This window comes from Strix uralensis, chromosome 11, assembly GCF_047716275.1.
Source record: "Strix uralensis isolate ZFMK-TIS-50842 chromosome 11, bStrUra1, whole genome shotgun sequence".
Lineage (NCBI taxonomy): Eukaryota > Metazoa > Chordata > Aves > Strigiformes > Strigidae > Strix > Strix uralensis.
The window spans coordinates 10,555,217-10,576,504 of NC_133982.1; the positions used below are offsets into that span (position 1 = coordinate 10,555,217).

Genomic DNA, 21,288 nt, shown 5'->3' on the forward strand with positions numbered 1-21,288 from the left:
TAAATTCTTTTGCAGTGTAAAGTTAGATTTGAATATAATACTCCTTTTATAAGCCTTTTTCTTCTGTTAAAAGCTTCTTGAATATCAAGCCATCAGTGTTCAGCTTGGCTGTGAGGTTTCTGTCACAGAGCAGAACTTTCTGAAAAGTGTAAAGCGGTTCAGAAAGGATGCTTTGGCAATGAAGAGAACAAGCTCTGCATTTTGGGGTGGGATGCTTGGCCTGTGGCCCAAAGTTCTGCATTTGAAGTAAACAAGGAAAAAGTGGGGAGTGATGGCTGTCTGAGACTGAATGCACAGCGGTCTATTTATAACTGACTTGTACTTTCTTTGCACTCTACATTGCTTTGGTAATTGCAGGCAATTTGAAGCTATAAACTTGGCATTTCTTTCTACAGCTCAATAGATGTTCATCTCTTGAATATCGCACTTAGCTAAATTTTGACCCTTTGAACTGTCAGGAAAAACTGTCCTGTTGCGTATTTTGAGCATGCCCATTTGTTAAAATCTGAAAACTGCTTGGGACATCATGAAGCTGGTTCAGATCTATTTTTAAGAATGGCCAAATTCAGGGAGTTGAGTTAGTCAGTACATTCCTGTGCTGATGCCATGTGTGCGCCTACGTTGACTTGTGGCATTTCAGCATTCGCTTTCGTACCATGCAGGGTTTGGGTATGCCCCGGTGTCGTATGGGACCGGCTGCCATCCCCTGCTGCGTGCCAGTGCCTTTCCTTCCTCGTAACATGGCTGCGGGTGGATTCCGTGGGCGATCTCTGGACGTTTTCTTAGGGATCAGGGTGCTCCCCCAGCACGACAGGCAGAGTGAGAGCAGCTGGGGAGGGATGCTGTTCTTGGCAGTAGCCTGTAGTGACGTGGGGTGGGAGGCAGCATCAAACTCTGCGCCCCTGCGAGTGGGTGAAAGAATGTTTTGAGGAAAAGCAACTTGTATGACCTGATAAGGTCAGAATAGGGTCTCTACTTTTTGCTTTTCTGGTGTTCTCTCTTCAGTTCTGGTCAGGCATTGGCCATGAAAAACAGTGCAACTTTTCAGTAAAGCTAGGAAGCTCAGCTGTCCTTGATAAATGTGAACTTGGTTCAGAGCGGGCTAAATTTAGTACATATTTCATGTGTTGCTGAATTCCTGAAAACTGAAGTCTGCTGTTGATCACATCTCACAATTCTCCTGTTCAGATATCTCTTAAAGCTTAGCCCCACCTGTGGAGTTCTCTGGTCCCTTTACTATATAAGGGTTGACAAAGGAGAAAATTGTAGCAGCTATGTCTTATCTGCCCACTTCCTTATAAAACAATTTTTAATGAATGCTGAAAAGCTTATACTGGAGATGATTACTTAGATGGGAAGTTGTTAGCAGTACTATTTTGGGCTCTGGTACTTGCAATTCTTCACTTATCTGTTCCTTTGTGTTGCATCTTGGTTATTAATTTTTAAGTTTTGAGACATGGACATATATTTAATATATACAGAAGTGAAACACTGGATTGTTTTATTTAGACTGTTACAAGTCAAATGATTGACAATAAAGATAAACAAGACAACCTCCAGGAGTTAATTGACTTGCTGATGTGAGAGAACAGTTGATGGGCCTTCCTGGAAAGGCAGGAGATGAAGACAGCTTTTCAGATCTATAGGTGCTGCAGAGAAAGGGGGGGGGGGGGGGGGGAAGTTCTTAGTGTGCATAGTGGAGAGATTAAAATGTGATGACTAGGCATTAGGAAAGAATTCTCCTATATGATTAGTGAAGGACTGAGCTGCAGGTCTCCTTGTACACTCTTCCCCCTGCCTGCAGTGGAGCCGTTGAGAGTTAGATGAGTACCAGGACAGCAGTGCAGAGCTATAGATGACCTTGTGTGGGGTTCCCTGTCTGCAGGAGTTCTGAAGTCCCTCTGCACTGTGATGTTTTTGAGATATTACAAGTTGCTTTTCTATAAAGTGTGTGTGTGTGTATGTACAAGTACACATGCTAGCCCTCCCTTCGTTATGTGAAAGCCTTAGTTTATTGAAGCCCTGTGTAGCAGTTCTTCTTGTTTGTTAATCAACTGCTGTGGGGGAGATGCATTTTTTTGGTCAGGATGGAAGTATCTGTAATGGGAGAAGAGAAAGTAAAGATGCAGTGAAAAGATGGCTGTCTTGGCAGCCTCATGTGGCAGAGGGGCTAGAAGATGTCTAAAGACAACCTAATATGAGAAACTGCCTGGAAACTTGATTTGAGAATGAGGGTAGGACACTACTGTGTGTGGCTTTAGTTTTAGCCCTATTAGACAGGACAAAGCAGAATGAGGAAAACCAAAGAGGTTTGATCCTAAAGGTCTCCTTTAGGACCAAAGTGACTTAACCAGTCTCTCTGGGAGCACTGCTCATCTGCGGTGAGCAGCCTGATTGAGATGCTATGGTGATGTTAGACACAAATAGCTCTAAACATCTTAACAGGTACAACTCTGTCTGCAAACCAAGATATTTTTTATTGCGTCCCCCAATTGCATATGATTCAGCCTTTTACTGACATGCCTTTAGTAGATCAATAGTGTACTTGCTCACTTGCTTTTCTAATTCTCTTGCACAGTTGAACACAGACTGGAACAAATATGACGACAGGTTAATGAAAGCAGCTGAAAGGGGTGATGTGGAAAAGGTTTCGTCAATTCTTGCCAAAAAAGGAGTCAGTCCTACTAAACTGGATCTGGAGGGGCGATCTGCGTAAGTAACTCCCAGTACTCCAGTGATGGTGTTGGGAAGCTGTTGAAAGTTACTGAATTCCTAGATCTTCCTGCTGCTCTGAAAAACCTTCTTTTTAATATATAAATCTATGTAATACATCATGTTAGATTCTAGCCTCATCTAAACTAGAATATCAGATAGCTAGAATGTGAAATTCTTATAAACAATCTTCACTTCAAAGTGAAGATCAGTATTTAAATACTTGCTCTTGCCAGATTTGAATATTAAAGGAAAATGGAAAGCATATTGGTTTTTCACCTGACTCACTGATTCAAGGTAAATAACTTTCTTGAAAAGTAATCATTATCATGTTCCTTGAAGTAATATCTGCAGAACTCTTTAACTGGATTTGCATGCTGTCCAAGGCTGGATTTTTACTGTATAACACTTTCACTATGCAGCTGTTTGCTTTGACTTTCCTGGTTAGTGTTACCTTTTTTGTGTGTAAACCAGTTGAGCTTAAGGTATCTTCTATTTTTAGATTCCATGTTGTAGCATCAAAGGGAAACCTGGATTGCTTGAACACTATCCTTATTCATGGAGTTGATATCACAGCCACTGATGCTGCAGGTAGGCTTCCTCAAACGTCCACGTGCAACTAGCAAAAGTTCTCAGCTTGGTTTTTATTTTGAGTAGAATTAAGCTGAACTGCAAGAGAGATCTTCCTCCTTTCTGTAGTTCCCTGTAGTTGGCAAAAAAATTTGTGTCTCGTTGCTGAACTTTGAGGAAACGGGTCATGTCCTGTCATGTAAGTTCATGAATGCAGCAGAATTTAAGAACTTTGGTTTTGTGCTTCTGTAACTGTGTATATAGTCTGCTCCAGACTCACTGGTGAGATCAGCATTTCTGGCTGAGAATAACACTATAAGAATGGTTTTAAATGAATTTGTGTTCGTTTAAATACTAAAGTGTATTTCACTGAGACTTGTAAAGTACTGTATGCAATGAGGATTAGAATTAAATGATGTGGCAGGTGTTTGTGCATCCATACTGAGCCCTCAAATTCAGAGCGTGTCTGTGCTACCTTCTTGATCTGCATGTGTGATGTCAGAGTTTGTGTGAAGGTCTTATGCAAGAGGTAGTTAAAAATGGGTGCTAATTTTGCCTCAGATTGTTTATCTCATAATTTAACGTGGTTAAGGAATATTCTTTTGTTTTAAACTTCATTACAGAAATAACCTAGCCTCTTCCTTTCATATGACAGATTATTTTTAAAAAATGCTTATGTGGAGTCATTTGCAGTATTTTGAGATTAATTTTGCTAATGAATGTGAATTCTTGTTTGCAGTTTCCCTAAAATAAAAGACTGTAACAAATAGTGAAGTATATGCGAGAGAGGTGACTTAGTTATAGCACTGACAGAATTGGGGGGACAGGGACTGTTGTATCTAAATTGTGACTATTGATCTCAACTGTCTCTTGTTCTGAAATCAGTCTGGCAGTTTAACGTCTATCTTGCTGTTTCATACATCTGGCATGTGATGAGCAGGAATGAAGCATATGGAATTATGGAGGGGGGTGATGACAGTATTTTCTTCAGATAAAAAACTGTGCTAGTGCTTTAGTGAAGTACAAAATAACTTCCTATGAATTAGTGCTATATGATTAGTAATTGACTTGCTGAGAAACAACGTAGGTGTGTTTTATTTGTTTGTGATATTTCTAAATGCATGTTGAAAATAGATCCTGGCTTGATGTTGATCTCTCTTTTTAGGTAGAAACGCATTGCACCTAGCTGCAAAATACGGACACGCTTTATGTTTGCAGAAGCTGTTGCAGGTACTGAAAAATGCAACTTGTCTGTTACGGTTTTTATTCTTGAGAGGACAAAATGTACTCTTAAACATACTAATTCAAAATTGGACTATGCCACTCCTCTTTCTTTTTTTAAACAATTACATTCTTTTTTAAAAATATGACAGACATGGGGAAAAGACCTTTTCATATTAAATAACAGGTTGTGACTGAAAGAGTACTAAAATAAAGAAAATAAACATTTTTTTGTCTCTTCGCATAGACAGTCAAATCAAGTTGTAGTTTCTACTGCTTAAAGAAAATGGAGCTGAGTGTCTGTTAAAGACTAGTGTTCCTTTTCTGGATACGCTTGCGTTTAGGAACAGTAATACTGAAAGGTCTGTTCAAGAGTAGTGTTTTCAAAAGATGGGCATTTATATCCCTAATCTTTCATTAATGAAACATTATTGGGGGATTGTCTTAGGTTTGTGTGCTATTTATTTTTAATTCATTTATTCCTGGTCAGTTTGTGCTCACTTGAATTTTTTTTGAACGTTTAATGAGTTCTTTTCATCTTCTGTTTATTTGATGCATGTCTTCATGCAGATAGAAATGGCACATTTCCTGTGGAGTGTCAGGACTAGTAGCGAAGGAGTAATGACAAGTAGCAGAGAATCTTGGCCGTAGTGAACGAACATTTGAAAAGTGTCTGTGAAAAGTCTGTGATAAACTGTGCATTTTCTTTGCATGGTCTTAATTTACTTCTGCAACTCTTGATCAGTGTGTTTAGAGCACTGAAGTGCCTGTACCCATAGCACTGTTTCATGTCACTGTATTTGTAAACTACAAAATTACTTTTTTTTCCTTAAATCACTCTTTATTGCGTTAATTAAAACCTCAAACATTTCATGTTTTGTAAATGCAATCTGAACTTACTTATTTTAACAGTACAATTGTCCAACGGAGAATGTGGATCTTCAAGGAAGAACTGCTCTTCATGATGCAGGTAAAAGGCTTTTCTGGCCTGCTAACTGTAGTATGAAATCTAGATTTAATTAATGGATTAATTTTCTGATGGACCAAATTCTGCTCTTTTAAATTTGGCAACTGTAATAGGAGAAAATGTTTGATGTTGTCATGACACTTGCCCTCAGTAACAAACTTGTTAACAGTCTTAGCAGAGATTGTAGGTCTGAAAGTCTCTTCTGATGCCCGTGAATTGTCTAGTAAAATCTGAAACAAGTATCACGAGCAGTGTTTCAGAGCAGTGATGTTCATAGGTTCAGATGCCTTTCCTCTGGACTGTCTGCCGCCTCATTATGCTATGCAGTGCCTTGAACGGTAGCGTTTGATTTCTTTCATGTCCTGTTGAGAAGGTTGTGAGAGAACTAAGTCATCGAGCCTTGTCATGCTTTAACTTAGTTGCATGAATTTTTGTGGAAGAAACACAGCCAAGGAGGTGTTTGGGCTTTCACGAAGGCTGTTTTCAGCAGTGTAACTTGCTCTTTCTTTTTCTCTTGAAAGCTATGTCAGACTGTTCCTCTAGCATACAACTCCTGTGTGATCATGGGGCCTCAGTGAATTCAAAAGACGGAGTAAGTTGCTGCTTACAGTGTTATCCTGCACAAACCCTATTGGAGCTCTTGTGCTTTCTCTGCTTTCTCTCCCTTTCCTTATCTCTTTCTCCCTCTCTTCAGGACGGGAGGACACCGCTAGTGCTGGCCACTCAGATGTGTCGTCCCACAGTTTGCCAGCTTCTGATAGACAGAGGAGCAGATGTTAATGCCAGGGACAAACAGAACAGGTAACGCATGCAGAGGGTTGTCAGAATACCTGCTGATATTTAAGGGGTGGAAAGCTGTCCCTTGGCTTTCTGACTACAGAATAAATATGCTAAATTCGGTGGAAAAGAGCCTGGGATTTAGTTCAGAAGTAAATGTGCTAATTCAATAATGCAGATAAGTGTGGCCTTCTTTTATTGCTTGTTCTTGCACATACATGTAGGCTTGTTACTGTCAGCAGAGAAACTGCAGCTGGTTGTTTTAAGGGTTTGTCTGTCCAAAGCTGCATCTTGCACCCTTTGGGATCAATATGCAAAATGGGTCACGACAGAAGTGATATTCTATCAGGAAGTATTTGAGTCCCATTGGAGCTCCAAAATGACCTAAAGGCCGTGAAATGTTTGCTTCTATGTTCATGACAGGGGGTCAGGAGAAGGGTTTTCTATCTGTAACTGCTGCTTCTGCCAGTTATTTCTTCGAGGCTGACTGCCTGGTGGCCAGTGGACCTGGGGCTGCTGTGGGACAGAGCATGGGGGTACTTGCAGTGCGTGTTCTGAAGCTGGCAAGTGTTTGGAAGGCATTGCCAGGGCTCCCAAGCACTTTGCCCCCTGAACTTTGTTGAAACGTCTTGTCTTCTGTTTGTTGTGTCTGTGATTTGTATCTGAATAGAGAGGAAGCCAAAGTCATGAGTTTTCAAAACACTGGGTGGCTCTCAAAAGTAGTATGTTTATGCTGGGTTTCATGAAAATGCTGCTATCGCAGTGTTTTTGTTTGCTTTTTAACAAATATTTAAACATTGACTAAATGACTTTTTAAAGCTTAGTTTCCCCTCTTGATAGAGGAAGGATTCCTTGACTCAAGTTTCCAGGGTTAGACATGAGTGTAAGCGACTGCTCCATGAAAGCGCGAGATCCCCTGGCCTCTGAACACGATCTTTCTCCCCATCCTCAGGACGGCCTTAATGTTAGGCTGCGAATACGGCTGCAAGGACGCGGTAGAAGTTTTGCTCAAAAATGGCGCGGATGTTAGTTTGACTGATGGCCTTGGTCATGACTGTGCTTACTATGCCAGAATTGGTGACAGTATTGACATTTTGGCCTTAATAAAAGCTGCCGTTGAGGATTCCAGCAAAGGTATGAAAAACATGGCTGTAACTGTTGGTATTCTTTCATTTGAATTGTGTATCTTCCCACTGCTGTGTCTTCAGGAACTGGTTTTTGGAGGGCAGCTGTAGTCCTTTGAACAAAAAGGTGATAAATTGTCCGTTTGGGAGGGGGAAGAAGGCTTTTTGGGTTTTGTTTATTTTTAATAAAGCTTCTAAGGTAAATGCAGGCTCTGCCTCGAGGTATTAACACTGCTGAACCTGGCACTGCAGTATTGATCATAGGAGTTAATTAGCCTTATTTATAGAAAAACTTTGTACTTGTGGATGTTTCCATATTTGATTAACTGGAGGGATGGTGAATCTATTTATCGAAATGTCCTCCTAAGATTGAAAATAGATAGAATTAGCTGGATGTGTTGCATGAGGCTGAAATGCATTTTTTTTAACTTCCTATTTTTGTGGTGCTTTTTTAGCAAGAGATACCATGAGGAAAGGGCAGCCTGAACAAAAGGTAAGGCTGCTTATACTAAGTATCTGTTAAGGCAGTATATCACTGGTATATCGTGGGTATTGTTGAGAGGGTGATTAAGGTTGTACTGTGATGCAAAACTAGTTCAGTATTTTATGAATTCTTAACTTCCTGTGTAGCTGAGAAGATTCCCTCTGTAATCAGATGGTGTGGTTATTTCTATTTGAAAAATATTCAATGATGTGCATATTCAGGATTAGAGTTTTGACAAGCATCCCGTTTGCTGTCTCGATGAGATCATGAGCCACCTCTTACTGAGAAGCAATCTGCCTAAGTGTGGGTGTTGGCAGTATTTGCCCCCCAGTGGAAGCTGAAACAGAGGCTGAGAGCAGCCCACCCTCCCCAGAGATGGATGTCTGTAGAACACAACAGGAATATAAATTAAAACCACACTGTTGCAATAACAGATTACTAATATGTCACAGAAGTGGAATCGGCTGCATGCGCAGGAGGAGGTGAATGTCAAGCTGTATCAGAAGGAACATAATGCTCAGGTAAGTGAGAAGGATTTCTGGCTTGTGCATTCCCATATGCATCATGAACCAGACGTACTAAAGATGGGATGTGCTTGTAAAATAAGCATTAGCAATTCCATTAAGAAAGGTCATATATATTGCTGTTTACTTAAAACTTAATTGCATGACTGTAATGTGGCAATTATGCAGATAAGCTGTAAACTTTTTCAGGAAAAAACCACTTGTGTAATAGAGTTGCAAGTCTCTTCATGTCTTAACCCTGCCCATCTCCTAACCTTTTGTTTACTATTTTCACCTGCAGTAAAATCATAGGGTCATAAACCAGGACGATTCTTTTTAATGTTCTCCAGAGGTTTGAGCATCTTACTAAAAACAACCTGTATCATAACTGTTACACTAACTAGTATTAATTTTCGCATCTTGTTAGTATGTCATTAGTTTTCAAAAGTTAAACAGTGTTTTAAGCTCTGGGGAACAAACCACTGAATTTGAGGCCTCTGTTCTGAAAGGCTGTGTAATAAAATGATAAAGATCTCTCAATGCAACTTCTCTGGTTTAATTCCCACACTTGAGGCAGTCATTATTAGGCAAGAGTTAAACACGCTTTATTGTTCGCATGTGAGCACTGGATTGATGGTGCAGAGACCTGTCATTTCACGTCTTGGATTTATTATACGTTCCCAGTGATTCTGGTGGCTGCTGAACAGTTAGCACTTGGAGGTTGCTATGCTTCATGCTGCTGAGGCTTTCTCATTACACCTTTGGCTGCAGTGGTTGGGTTTCAGGAACTGTTTTAATATTAGCTATTTTTAGTTGTTAACAGACAGCAGATAAGCAGCCTCTTGAGTGCTGTCAGCATTGAATGTGATCTTACTCTGCTCATACTTTCTACGAGAATGAGCTATCCAGAGCCGAAAAGCTTGAAGACTGTGGAGCTTGTGCTTAAGTAAACCTTCAGAATGAAACAGGCCTGGAGTAAGGCCACAAAATCATGAGGGGACTTGTTAGGCAAGGCTTGGTGTCTTTAGTGACTGTTAAAATTGTTGGTTCAGATTCTTCAGTCTTCCCAATGCATGTGTGGTGTGCTTTTCAAATTTTATTTTTTACTTTTTAAGGAATTGGCGTTAGAAAATCAAGATTTGAAAGATCGAATGAGAGAAGCGCAAGAGGAGCAAAGGATGCTGCTGGATAGAATCAGTGGGCTACAACTACAGCTGAATGAGGTAAACCTAGTACTGGAGTAACCTGCCTTGGCAGCTGCAATGACCACCTGACACTGACAGTGAAGGCTGGTAGAAGTAGAAAGGAAAGCATGTGTGATTAGGATGTGGTCTTCATTGCTTTCCTGTGAATTACTTCTATATTTGTCACTTCCATCTTCTTCTCCTGCAAAAGCCTTTGGTCTTGTAATAATCTTCAAAATGTGAGGAGGCCTGTCAGTGTCACTCACAGATACTCATAAATTTGAGCAATAACATTTATGGCAACACTTGCAATGTAACATGAACCATGAGGTGTTCTGTTGTAATTTGGAGAGTAAACTTCATCTGCACGATTAAATGTAGGTGGTGGGTGTTAGCACTTTATCATAGCTGCTGCTTATTTTCTAGCTGTTACTGTAAGTAGAAACACAGAGAAAAATCTTCAGTGGGCAAAAACGGAAACAAAGGTTTTCAGTAGGGAATTTTTCACCCAAATTTGAAACGACGTTTTTAAAAAAAGTTCCTTCTTAGAGGTCTAAATATGACCAGTACAATTGAGAAAGAAAATAAAAACAAGAATTTATTTTTTTTTGCTTTGTGGATGCTCACATTTGTTCCTTCACTGTATTTTTGTAGAGGTACATTTAAAAAGTACATTCCCCTAAATATAGCACATGGATAGAAAGAATATTTATTCTCAGAATTGTTGGCTTGCTGAACTTTTCTTTAGCATTTCCTGTATAAAACAAACAAAACCCACAAACTAACTCCTTTATACTCACTTTTCAAAATTAGCAAGCTTCTACTGAAAAACTGTACTCTTCTGCCTCAGTAATGTATGATCTAGACAATTGAAAAGATATTCCGGTTTCCTAGTATGCATCTCAAGAGACATGGCTCTGTCAAACCATCCTTAGCTTCTGTTTATCTTATTTCTCTTGCCAGAGGTTAGATGGTAAATGAAAGGGGAACAGTCAGAAACATGTAGCACTGGAAACTGGGATAGACTTGTCAACTAATGAACTGTGTATAAGCCCCTTAAACATTATTACTGAAAAAATGATTTGTGGGGGAATTTTTTTGTTATTTTTGCAGGAGCAAATGTTTGCAGATGATCTTGAAAATGAGGTATGATATATCACCTTAAAGTGTAAGAAACTATGAAATAGGGGAAGGAGACTATTGCGTTTAAGTAATGGTATTTAAAACTAAAAAGAAAAGCTATCTATAAATGCTAAATGAAATACCTACTGATACATACTTAGCTTATATAGCTGGGCAGCATTGCTGTTACTACAAATAATATGTAATCCCTGTGGCACCTTCAAAGCAGATTTAGTATTCTCTTTAGTGACTTTCAATAATGCAAGACTAATAAATATGAATAAATTAAACAATAGCAAATTATGTTGGTGCATATTCCCTTGACTCATTCTTCAAGACTCCTCTTGTAGAGGAACAGTGTTGTGGAAGAACTTCAGAATCAAAAATTTAGGGATTCTTTCAGTGCTGATCTTGGTTGAAGTTCACCCTAAACTTCTTAAGAAGTTGCTTGAGATCTTAGCCATTCTTGTGGCTTTGTCTATTTGGCACTTTCTCTCTTTCAGAAAGATGAGTTGAAGAAAATCCTAACTACCAAGGAAAAACAGCACGAAGAAAGCTTAAGAACTATTGAAGCTCTCAAAGCTAAACTCAAATATTATGAAGTACGTTAATTGATTTGACATGTAATATAGCAATTGGTGTTTACAGTAGCAGTTACTTAAGCAATTTTAAATTATTGGAAGTCTTAAATTATTTTCTACGTAAAAGCTTTCCCTGCCCTTTAATCCTTAGCTTAACAATGTAAAAATTTGAAATGAATTTTCAGCTTTATTTTTGCATTTCTTGCTGTTTGCTTTTAGGTTGACTTTGTGGGATCCGGAAGTAATTTTGGTAATAGTAAGTATATTTAATTCTTAAAACTCGCTGTGCATGATGCAGTGTTAGAATACATAGACAAAGGGTGTTTTTTTCTATCATATCTTCCTTTTGTTGGTCTTAACTACGGCCAAGCATAATGTGTGCGTCCATGCTTCAAACCTCTGAGTAGGTGGCTGGGGGCAGCTGTGTTTGTATGGGAGTGCTGGGGCACTATTGATCAGTCTCTTGTGAGTGACTGCTCTTGTGAAATGTGTGCTGTGACTCTGCTATGTCTCTTCTAATAACATGGAAAAACAAGCGGAGCAAGATCTGTGCTCCAAATCGAGTCTTCCCTTTGTTGACCTTCATATCTTAAACAACACTCATGTCTAGCTGGTGACAAGAAAACTGTAGTTGTTGTGAAACCTTGAATGTAGGCAGGTTTGAAAACGACTTCAAACACAGGAGCTCCGATTCCACTTCTATTAGAAATTGTTCCATTTCCAGAACCTAAAGTCTTTTGCATTAACTTGGTTACAGGCCTGTCTTGCAGTTGTGTAACTTAAAATGTTCCTCAGTCTGTCATGAGCCGTCATGAGAGCTGTTTGGCTGTCAAGAGGATCCCTTCTTTGGGGTGCAAGGGGATGCTTTTCCCTACTGTGTTCATGTGCAGCTGGCTCAAGGTGGCTTTCATGACTGTTTTGTAGAACAATTCACCTGGCCTGCCGTAGGAGGGGTGTATTTTTCTTAAGACATTGTGCAGACTTCCTATGTGACTTAATTAAGGAGGAGTCGTTTTAATACCAGGTACTTAAACACCAAACTGCAGCCTAGTGCAGTCCCACTGAACACAATAAAATTAGGAAGGAAAATCATAGTTCTTGTGATTACATATTACTGTTTTTAAACAGAGACTAAACGCAGTTTGCTTTGCAAATCTAGGAAAAGAAGATTTATTACTTAAACAAGGCCAAGTGTTTGCTGTGGAATCACAGGTAATAAATACTTTGCCGCTTGAGAGAATTCTAAGATAGCTATGCTTGGGAAAGCTAAATGTGCATATATTAAACGTTGCTTCTGAATACAACATTTTCTTTCATACTTGCTTTGCTATGTTTATTTTTAACTGCTGGTGCCCTCTAGAGTTACATGTGTGACAGAGCTTTAAATGTGTGAAACTGTTGGATGCTGAACAGTCTGGTCTGTAATGAGCGTTCTTAAAACTGAGTCAACAGACTACTGGATCAACAGTCAGTGTAAAGTACAATTGGTTTTTCATCTCCATAATTTTTCTACTTTAAATTCAGTTAAAATTCAGAAGACTTTATTTCTATATAATAACTTCCTGCCAATTTTTTTGCTGATAATTAGCTACCTTTTAAAGCAACAGTTCAGTTATAAACAAGGTCCATCAGATCCTTAGTGAGTTGTATATGACAGGGGTTGGTCCTAACTGACAAGCTGTTCCTGTGCTGGAGTATTTCAGCCGTAATGCTTCCAGGAGTGAGTGATGGCTAGAAGTAAATCTGGATATCCTATGCTTTCTTGCCAGTTTTCACCAATAGGTATTTTGTATGTTCTGCTAGTAACACAGAAAAATCCAGTATCTTCTGCCATGTTTTATATAAGGTTGTCCCAATAGTCTTAGTTTTTTATTCTTAGTTGAAGTTTAAAATGAGTTGATGTGCAATTCTTTTTTTAAAAAAAAAAAAACACCCCAAACCCAAAAACGGGGAGGGGGAGTGGGCACAAAAAGCCAACCAACCAAAAAAACCCCAAACCACGTCCCAAGCAGGAATTAAGTGGCATTAAGCTGGTGATGTCTGGAAGCTACTTACTGCATCCTGGTCCTTGGAACATGACTGAGATCACTGGAGCAAGCATGGGCCTTGTAACAGCCAGTAATGCGGCTGGTGGTGAAGCGAAGGTTGGTAGTGAAGACCACAGGGCAGGAGGGCAAAACGGGTTTGGGGTTGGTTTTTGGTGGGTTTTTTTTTTGATATATCCTTTACTGGATGGTAAATTAAATTACTTTTCCTCAGTCTTGTCAGAAAGAAGGTTCTGTTAACCATGATGTACTCTGTTCTGATTCCTTTTAAAATTATTGTCGCAGGCTTGAGGGGTGAAGAAAATATCTTAAATTAGGTTTCTTCTAGCAGATGAGTGATTAAATGTAAATAACAAGGGAAATGAATATACTATACCTGCCCTTTAATGTCAGTAGGGTCTGATGATTGGGAAGCAGTAATGTAGAACTATATTCAAGATTTTTACTGCTAAAAGCTGAAATACATATGCTCAGTAATATGGGCAAGAACAGATTAGTTTTCTCAGAGAAAAAGAAATCTCTTGGACAAATTTTATGCTTATATCAATGTAGGTTTAAGACAATTATGTATATGACAATTCATATGTATGTGACTTGTCAAACTTGTAAACTTGTGTCCATTTTTGTGCCAATTTATCTTCAGTCTAGGTCTATGCTGAGACCCCTGGAGCTCTCCCTGCCTAACCAATCATCCAGCTCAGAGAAGGAAACTTTAAAGAAAGAACTTGACAACATGAGGACCTGCTATAGTGTAGCAAAAGAAGAAATTAGCAAATTGCAGAGAGAACTGTCTCACAAGGTATCTGAATGTAAAGCTTTGGCATTGGAGTGTGAAAGAACCAAGGCGGAATCTGATGGACAGATAAAACAACTGGAAGATGCTTTAAAAGATGTACAGAAAAGAATGTTTGACTCTGAAGGCAAAGTTAAGCAAATGCAGACCCACTTTCTTGCTCTGAAAGATCACCTGACAAATGAAGCTGCTTCGGGAAACAGTAAGCTAACAGAGGAGCTGAAGGATCAGTTGAAAGAAATGAAAACAAAGTATGAAGGAGCCTCTGCTGAAGTGGGAAAACTGAGGAACCAGATTAAGCAGAATGAATTGCTGGTGGCAGAATTTAAGAGAGATGAAGGAAGGCTAGTGGAGGAAAATAAAAGGTTGCAGAAGGAACTTGTTAAGTTGGAGATGGAACGAGATAAAAGGGGAAGAAATGTCGTGGAGTTAGAAGGGCAGCTCAAAGAAACAGCAGCGAAGTTAGCCCGCTCTGTAACTTCAGAGAAATTCGAAAACATGAAGAGTTTGTTATCAAACGAAGTGAATGAAAAAGCAAGAAAGTTGGCAGAGATGGAGGGAGAGCATGGAAAACTGCAGGCAGAGATTTTGCTTTTAAAGAGGGAATCTGAGAATCAGAAGGCTAAACTTGCTCACCATGTAAAGCCAGAAGACCATGAACAAATGAGGAGTGGGTTTGAGCAAAAGAATGAGGAACTCGGGAAGGTAATTTCTGAAGTATCACAGAAGAATCAGACTCTGCAGAAGGAACTTGAAAGATTGCAGATTGATAACAAGATGCTTAAACAACAAATCCAAATGCTAAAAATGGAAATTAAAAGCCAGAATGTGCCTTTAAAAATTCACGAAGAATTGAAGAAAACAAATGATCTGACTGTTGGTGACCTGACCAAAAAGCTTTTTGAAATAACAAAGAAGTACAACGAAAGCAAAGCAGAAGCTGAAAAGTTGCTGGCAGAGAAGAACAGCTTAAGTGATAATATTGGCCACCTCCAAGCTGTGTACCTGTCTCCAGAGCAGCACAAAAAAGAAGTGGAAGCTTTAAAATCTAATGGTATTGAACTTGAAAAGCAGCTTGCTGAGCTTCAGAAAAAATACGATGATGAACAAGCAAAAGTGTGCAAACTCGTCTCTGAAAACACAGTCATTAGAGAGACTCTCAGGGATCAGTATGTGTTGGCTACAACACATGAAGAGGTTAAAACAGTCTTGAATAACACACTAGAAAAGACTAATAGGGAGCTGTCAGATCTGAAGGGAAAAACTGAAGAGATAAAGCAAGAGTTCATGAGGGTAAATGAAGAAAATGGAACTTTTAAAAATAAGGTGAAACTCTTACAGAATCAACTACAAACTGAGTACATAAGTTTAAAAGATCATGAAACTGCAGTGACTACTTTAAATAAAAGCATTCAGGAACTTCAGGAGAACAATGTTACGATTATGGCTGAATATAAGAGGGGTCAAGAAGAAATTTTACAGCTGCACATGGAAATTGAAGCCCAAAAGAAGGAACTTGACACAATTCAAGAATGCATTAAGTCAAAATATGCCCCGGTTGCCTCCTTTGAAGACAGGGAACAAAGCTTTGAAGCCACAGTGAAAGAATTAAAAGCACAGTTGCAGGAACAGGTGCAAAAGTGCAGAGAAAGTGAGGAGGAAAACAAGAAGTGCAAACAGGAGAATGAAAAGCTCAAAAATGGCATTTTGTCCATCCAAAACGACTTGCAGCAGAACTATATCCTTGCTGAGAAATCCCGTGAAATGGAGAAAATGTTTGCAAGCAAAATGGAGGAGCTGAATAAGCAATTGAGAGAATTGCTGCAGAAATACACAGGCAAAAAAGAGGAGAAAGACGAGCTGCAAGAGAGTACCAAGCAGCCTGTAAGTCCGCAGGCTCAGCATCTCTCAGTAGAGCAAATTGAAGCCTTGAAGAAGGCTCTTGGTCACACGATAGAGGATCTAAAGGAAGCCCTCAGGAGTAAGAAGGAATGTTATGACAAAGAAACACTAAAAGTAGGAGAACTACAGCAGGAATTGTCAGGTCTAAGAAAGTCTTCAGTACCTTTGGTAGAATATACACAAATGAAGGAAATGCTAGAACGAGAAATTGTAACAATCAAAAACAGCTTGAAAGAAAAGGAAGAAGAAAACAGAGTTAAAAATGAGGAAATCTTGAAGTTGCAGTCTGAGATTCAGCTTACTCAACAAGCCTTAACAGACCTGGAGAGCAAAGAAGTGATTGACATATCAGAATACAAATCCATGAAAAGTACTTTGGAGGCCCAGATTAATAACATAGCTGAAAATTTGTCCAATATGAATAAAAAGTATGAGGAAGCATGTGAGGAGGCTTTACAAGCTAAAAAGAGTGAGCTTTCTTTAAAGGATGAAAAGGAGTTACTTCAGTTACGGAGTTGCAGTATTGAGCAAGAAATTAAAGACCAGAAAGAAAGGTGTGATAAATCATTGACAACAATTATTGACTTGCAGAAGAGAATACAGGAATCGGCAAAGCAGGTGGAAGCCAAGGATAACAAGGTAGGATGTCGGGTAGTTCCTTACAGCTAAGCTGAAAATGTTAGGAGCATTAAGTAGACTTCAAATATAACAACTGAGGTATTCAAGCACGACTGTACTGAGCCTTAGGTGCCCAGGACTGGCCCAGATCTGTGAAGATGAAGTCCTGGTTTTGTTAGTGTTATACTAAATTTTTCTAATTCCTTGTATATTTTGGGCATCTTATGTTGTGTCTGAACTCTGTTAAAACTTCCAGGCTGGGCTTTAGACATTTGGGGTATAAGCTCATTCTTCTGTTGGAACTGTATTAGTTTAGCATCTCTGGCTGGCCTTCTGGTGGTTCATTGCTCTTTTTATAAATTAGACCCAGAATATCTTTAGAGCATAGGCCATTTATTGTTGCTGGCTGACCATCAGGGTCCATACCTTACAGATTTGAGTGCTAGGAAGCAGAATGTGAACCAGTGATAGCATGTCATGAAAATGAAGTCCTTGGTCTTTAAAGTCTCTTAGCCAGTGTCATGGCAAGCTGGGACAGAGACCCTTCCATGCTTGCTGATCTTTGTCAGTCTTTAAAGAATGTTAAAGAATATTAGTTTTTGGTGAGACGTCCTTAAATGAGGTTTCTGTGTGCTTTTTTTTTTTTAAAAAAAGATAACAGAGCTGCTTAATGATGTAGAGCGGTTAAAACAAGCTCTTAATGGCTTGTCTCAGCTTACGTACACTACTGGGATTCCCTCAAAGCGGCAGAACCAGCAGGTTGACGTGCTCCAGAACCAAGTGAAAACCCTGCAACAGCAGCTGGCTGTAAGTAGTCCTGCAAGGTATTTTCTGAAAAGCAGTAGCATTGCTTATGGTTTCTTGCTGAAACAAGGGAATAGGTATGTGGCCACTGGAGCACTGGGGTTGACTAGAGGCTTAGACTTCAAAAGTAGAGTATTCATGTATTGTTATTTTTTTTTCCTGACTGCGTGCTTCTCTGTAAATTTGTCTTACTAATGTACATTAGAGTTGCAACATTTGGGAGCTCTTCCAGATGAAAAGGATACAATTTAGAGAGAATTTTGCTTATAAAATATGCTGCTATAGTTCATGCCGAGACCACTTCTGTATGCAAGTTCCATGTTAATATTTTCTTGCAAAAAGCCACTAGCCATCTATTTTCTCACTTTGAAAGGAAGTGAGGTGGTCCTTTCTTAATGGGTTTGACTTTGTTCCCTTGTCTGCAGACACTGTGAAATGTATTGCTTGTCATTAAGTACTAACAGTAAAGGGGAACACTTTATGGTAAGTGCTGTGATTTTGTGCATAGCCACGTTTGTGGCCCCTGTGACTTCAGTAAAGCTCATAATTGAAGCTGTGTATGTGAGCAAAGTTAGTTATTTGCAGATCTGTTTGTAAGGTTGACCCTTACAAGGCAAATAATTCTTAAATTGGGTGATTTTAAACAAATAGCTAATGCTGTTGATGAAGCAAGTTTTTAATCTTAGCACCTGGGCTGACACACTAGATCAGCCTGTCTCCAATAGCCTTTCAGCAAAATTGCTTTCCTACAAGTAAGCAATAAAAAAAGTGAAGCAGTGACTTTTTTCTTGATTAATGGAGGGGATTTAGTGGACTGTAACCTTGAAATTCTGCTTTGGCTAGTCTATAAGTGCACAAAACCAAGCCCACAAAGTTGGAAATAGGCAAGAGTCGATGTTAAAAAATGGCTGATTTCACCTCCTTTTCCTATCTTCTTTTTATAGGATGCTAAAAGGCAGCATCAAGAGGTAGTTTCAGTTTATCGGACACATCTTCTTAGTGCTGTACAGGTATGATAGTCCCGAGTTCAGATTGTTTTACTGTCATCTCAATGCAGAGATTCTTGAGACATGTTTCTAACTGCCGTACTGGAAGACCTCAAATAAACTTGAAACTAGCATGAAGTACCTGTTTTGATGTTGGGAGTTTTAATTTAGAATGGACTGATCCAACAAAAAAGCAAATACACCCCACAGCTGTAGGTGGTCTTGTGCCATCTTCCCCTTCCCGTTTGTCTGTGTGTAACTGTATATAATAACCTGCTGCGAAGGGGGATGGTGTCTGGTGACGTGAGCATGTTGTTAATCCTGCATCATCCCAGGTAATGCTGGGGAGAAGTTGGAAATTTAATGCAGACTTATCCAGTGGCTGTCACTGAACAAAGAGCTGATCAACTAATTCAAATCTTACAACTTCAAATACTTAAGCATGCAAAAGAGGGATTCTTGCTACAGCAGCAGGCTGTGGGGTCCAAGGGATAGGAACTGTAATTTTTTCCTACATCATAGTTTCATAAAGGAAACTGCTGTGTCAGAGAGGCAAACCCTTCTTTCTCTCATGAGGAAAGAAAAAAAAAAAACACCCACCAAAACCAAACCAGGATTCCTAAGTATTTCTGACTTTCCCAGAGTGGTGAAAATACAGCAATGAGTTAAGACTTTTGGGTAATTTTGAAGAATCTGTTAATGTTAGCGATGGATGGTTGACAGTTTATGGGATTTTTAATATTTCTTTTAACCAAGTGTTTGCTTGCTCTAGGGTCACATGGATGAAGATGTCCAAGCTGCTTTGCTGCAGATCATTCGAATGAGACAGGGCCTTGTTTGCTGACGTGGTTAGTGCCATTGCTCTTGAAGGCTGCTGCATCTTGTAGGAGTGCTGTGATTACGGTAGTGATAACCTTCATGAGACTTATATAATTATGGTAATATAGCTGCAATTAGAACCTCAACAACTTACAAAGCTGAGATTTTTTTCTCGTAAGCGAGTAAAATAGGGCTACTAAGTTTCAGATCTGACATTTCTTTCATTAGATTAATAAAAGATGTAGAACGTCTTTTAAAGTTGGTATTCAAGCTGACTGTCAAAATGATGACATAGTAATTAAATTTTTGTAATGTCTGATTGACCATTTATTAAAGCAAGGCCTGTACCCAGAAACTCCAGTTTATCCTAGAACTTGAACTCTCAAGGTATGGTTAAAAATAAACTGTTCAAATGAGCTCGGCTAAGTATTGTAGCTGTGTCTCTCCTTTAATGATGAAGAGAAAGTGGCTATTTTGTCACATAAGCTGATCAAGACCTACTACAACATGCTTAGTAAGTCAGCTGCAAAGGTAGATGAAAGGTATTTAGGTATATGGCGTAACTTGGCTGGCCATGTTACAGACTTTAGTTAAATATAAGCCTAAGATGTAGTGTCTTTGCTTTCTGCAAGACTTAAAAATCAGGTTTTCCATCAAAACACTAACTTTTATGTTTGCCTCCCCTTCCCCCCTCCCCCAGGATTTTTCATGGATGCTTTGTAATATTGATTACTGTAGGCTAAAATAGTGGGACTGGAGTGTCATGGTTTGTAGAGCAGCATTTTGATTTAGATGCAATAGTCCTAGTTCTGTATAATTTCATTCTTCATTAAGCCTAATAGGGGTGTAGACTGAGCAGCTCAATAGGCTGTACACTACATAATTCAAGTACTGGATTTTCAAACACTATCTCGTGGAAGTTTAAGGTATTTTCCTCTTAACTGTAAATTATGTACTATAATCTTATTTATGGGGAAAGATGCAAATAGTAAGGATTAATGAAATGAGAATCTTTATTTGCTTGGAATCTACCTATTAAGACAAGGCTTCATTTTTAACTGAAGGATGATGTTCCCATAAGTAAGTTTTATGAAAGGAAACATGAAATTTGGGACTATTCAAAGGAAGTAATTGAAAAATGAGCCTGGTAACGTATGCGGCTGTTTTAATAGAGCAAATAGTGTAAGTGCCATCAGTAGCTGTGTTAACTTCAGTCTGCTCAGGTGAAGGCATTTGCCTGGAACTAGCAGGTAGGAATCTGGCATCCTGATGCGGAAAAGACAAACTTCCTCTTCCATGTTCCTGAAAAATAATGACTTAAGTCAGAGTGCAGAGTTCTCTGCTTTGTGTTAACTGGGCCTCCCAACAAGCTGTACCTCACAGGCTTAGGTCTCATTTTTTTAGTAGTATTATGTTTGTTTCCTTTTTTATCCCTTTTTGGGCAGAGTCTTGTAGAATTGAAGAGACAGCTGCCACAGATGAGGATGCAGACATAGTGATGAATGTGCAGGGCAGTTTTTATTATATAAATACACTTAATATATTTACTAAATATGTGTCTGTAGTTAAACAGATCTACTGCTGCTTTCCTTTAATTTCTTAGAGGACTATTACAGAAAACATCTCAGTATATATACATTACTTTTTAGCCAAATTCTTTTACGATTGCATTACTTGAAACTCTTATTAGAGAGAATTTGTTTTGATATACTAACTCTGGCATATTTTGATATTGTATGTTTCCTTATTGAGGGAGTTCTATGTATGTTTTTCTAAATTTCTCTCATATTACATTATCAATAAAATGCTTTCTTCTTTTTTTATTGTAGTGGTCAATTCTGTAAAAGGTAAAGAAATGTGAGTAGTTTGGCAAAATAGTCTGAGTAGTGAAGGATATTGAACTCACTTGAATGCTCTCGAATACCAGGTAACACCTTTGGATTTTAGATGTCCGCTGGGATTATTGGGTTTTTCTATCTATTTACAGAGTTTATGGTTGGTAAAAGTTTGATGTTGATTGAGACTCAAAGCTTCTACCGGTTAATTCTTCAGAGTAAATCGCCTCTGGCATTTCTA

At 38.9% G+C, this 21,288-nt stretch overlaps 1 protein-coding gene across 1 annotated transcript in view; it reads left to right on the plus strand.

The window, feature by feature from the left end:
• The window catches only part of UACA (uveal autoantigen with coiled-coil domains and ankyrin repeats), a 33,666-nt gene extending 12,635 nt beyond the window's left edge, over positions 1 to 21,031 (plus strand). The window contains exons 2-19 of the mRNA XM_074880455.1: positions 2,579 to 2,712; positions 3,215 to 3,303; positions 4,448 to 4,512; positions 5,416 to 5,473; positions 5,992 to 6,062; positions 6,165 to 6,271; positions 7,200 to 7,381; positions 7,827 to 7,864; positions 8,290 to 8,376; positions 9,474 to 9,581; positions 10,656 to 10,688; positions 11,168 to 11,266; positions 11,465 to 11,501; positions 12,405 to 12,457; positions 13,934 to 16,624; positions 17,258 to 17,410; positions 18,352 to 18,417; positions 19,166 to 21,031. Of these exons, the coding sequence (XP_074736556.1) occupies positions 2,579 to 2,712; positions 3,215 to 3,303; positions 4,448 to 4,512; positions 5,416 to 5,473; positions 5,992 to 6,062; positions 6,165 to 6,271; positions 7,200 to 7,381; positions 7,827 to 7,864; positions 8,290 to 8,376; positions 9,474 to 9,581; positions 10,656 to 10,688; positions 11,168 to 11,266; positions 11,465 to 11,501; positions 12,405 to 12,457; positions 13,934 to 16,624; positions 17,258 to 17,410; positions 18,352 to 18,417; positions 19,166 to 19,237 (4,143 nt within the window). The 3' untranslated portion in view covers positions 19,238 to 21,031. The remainder of the gene's footprint in view (positions 1 to 2,578; positions 2,713 to 3,214; positions 3,304 to 4,447; positions 4,513 to 5,415; positions 5,474 to 5,991; positions 6,063 to 6,164; positions 6,272 to 7,199; positions 7,382 to 7,826; positions 7,865 to 8,289; positions 8,377 to 9,473; positions 9,582 to 10,655; positions 10,689 to 11,167; positions 11,267 to 11,464; positions 11,502 to 12,404; positions 12,458 to 13,933; positions 16,625 to 17,257; positions 17,411 to 18,351; positions 18,418 to 19,165) is intronic.
• Positions 21,032 to 21,288: the final 257 nt, after the last annotated feature.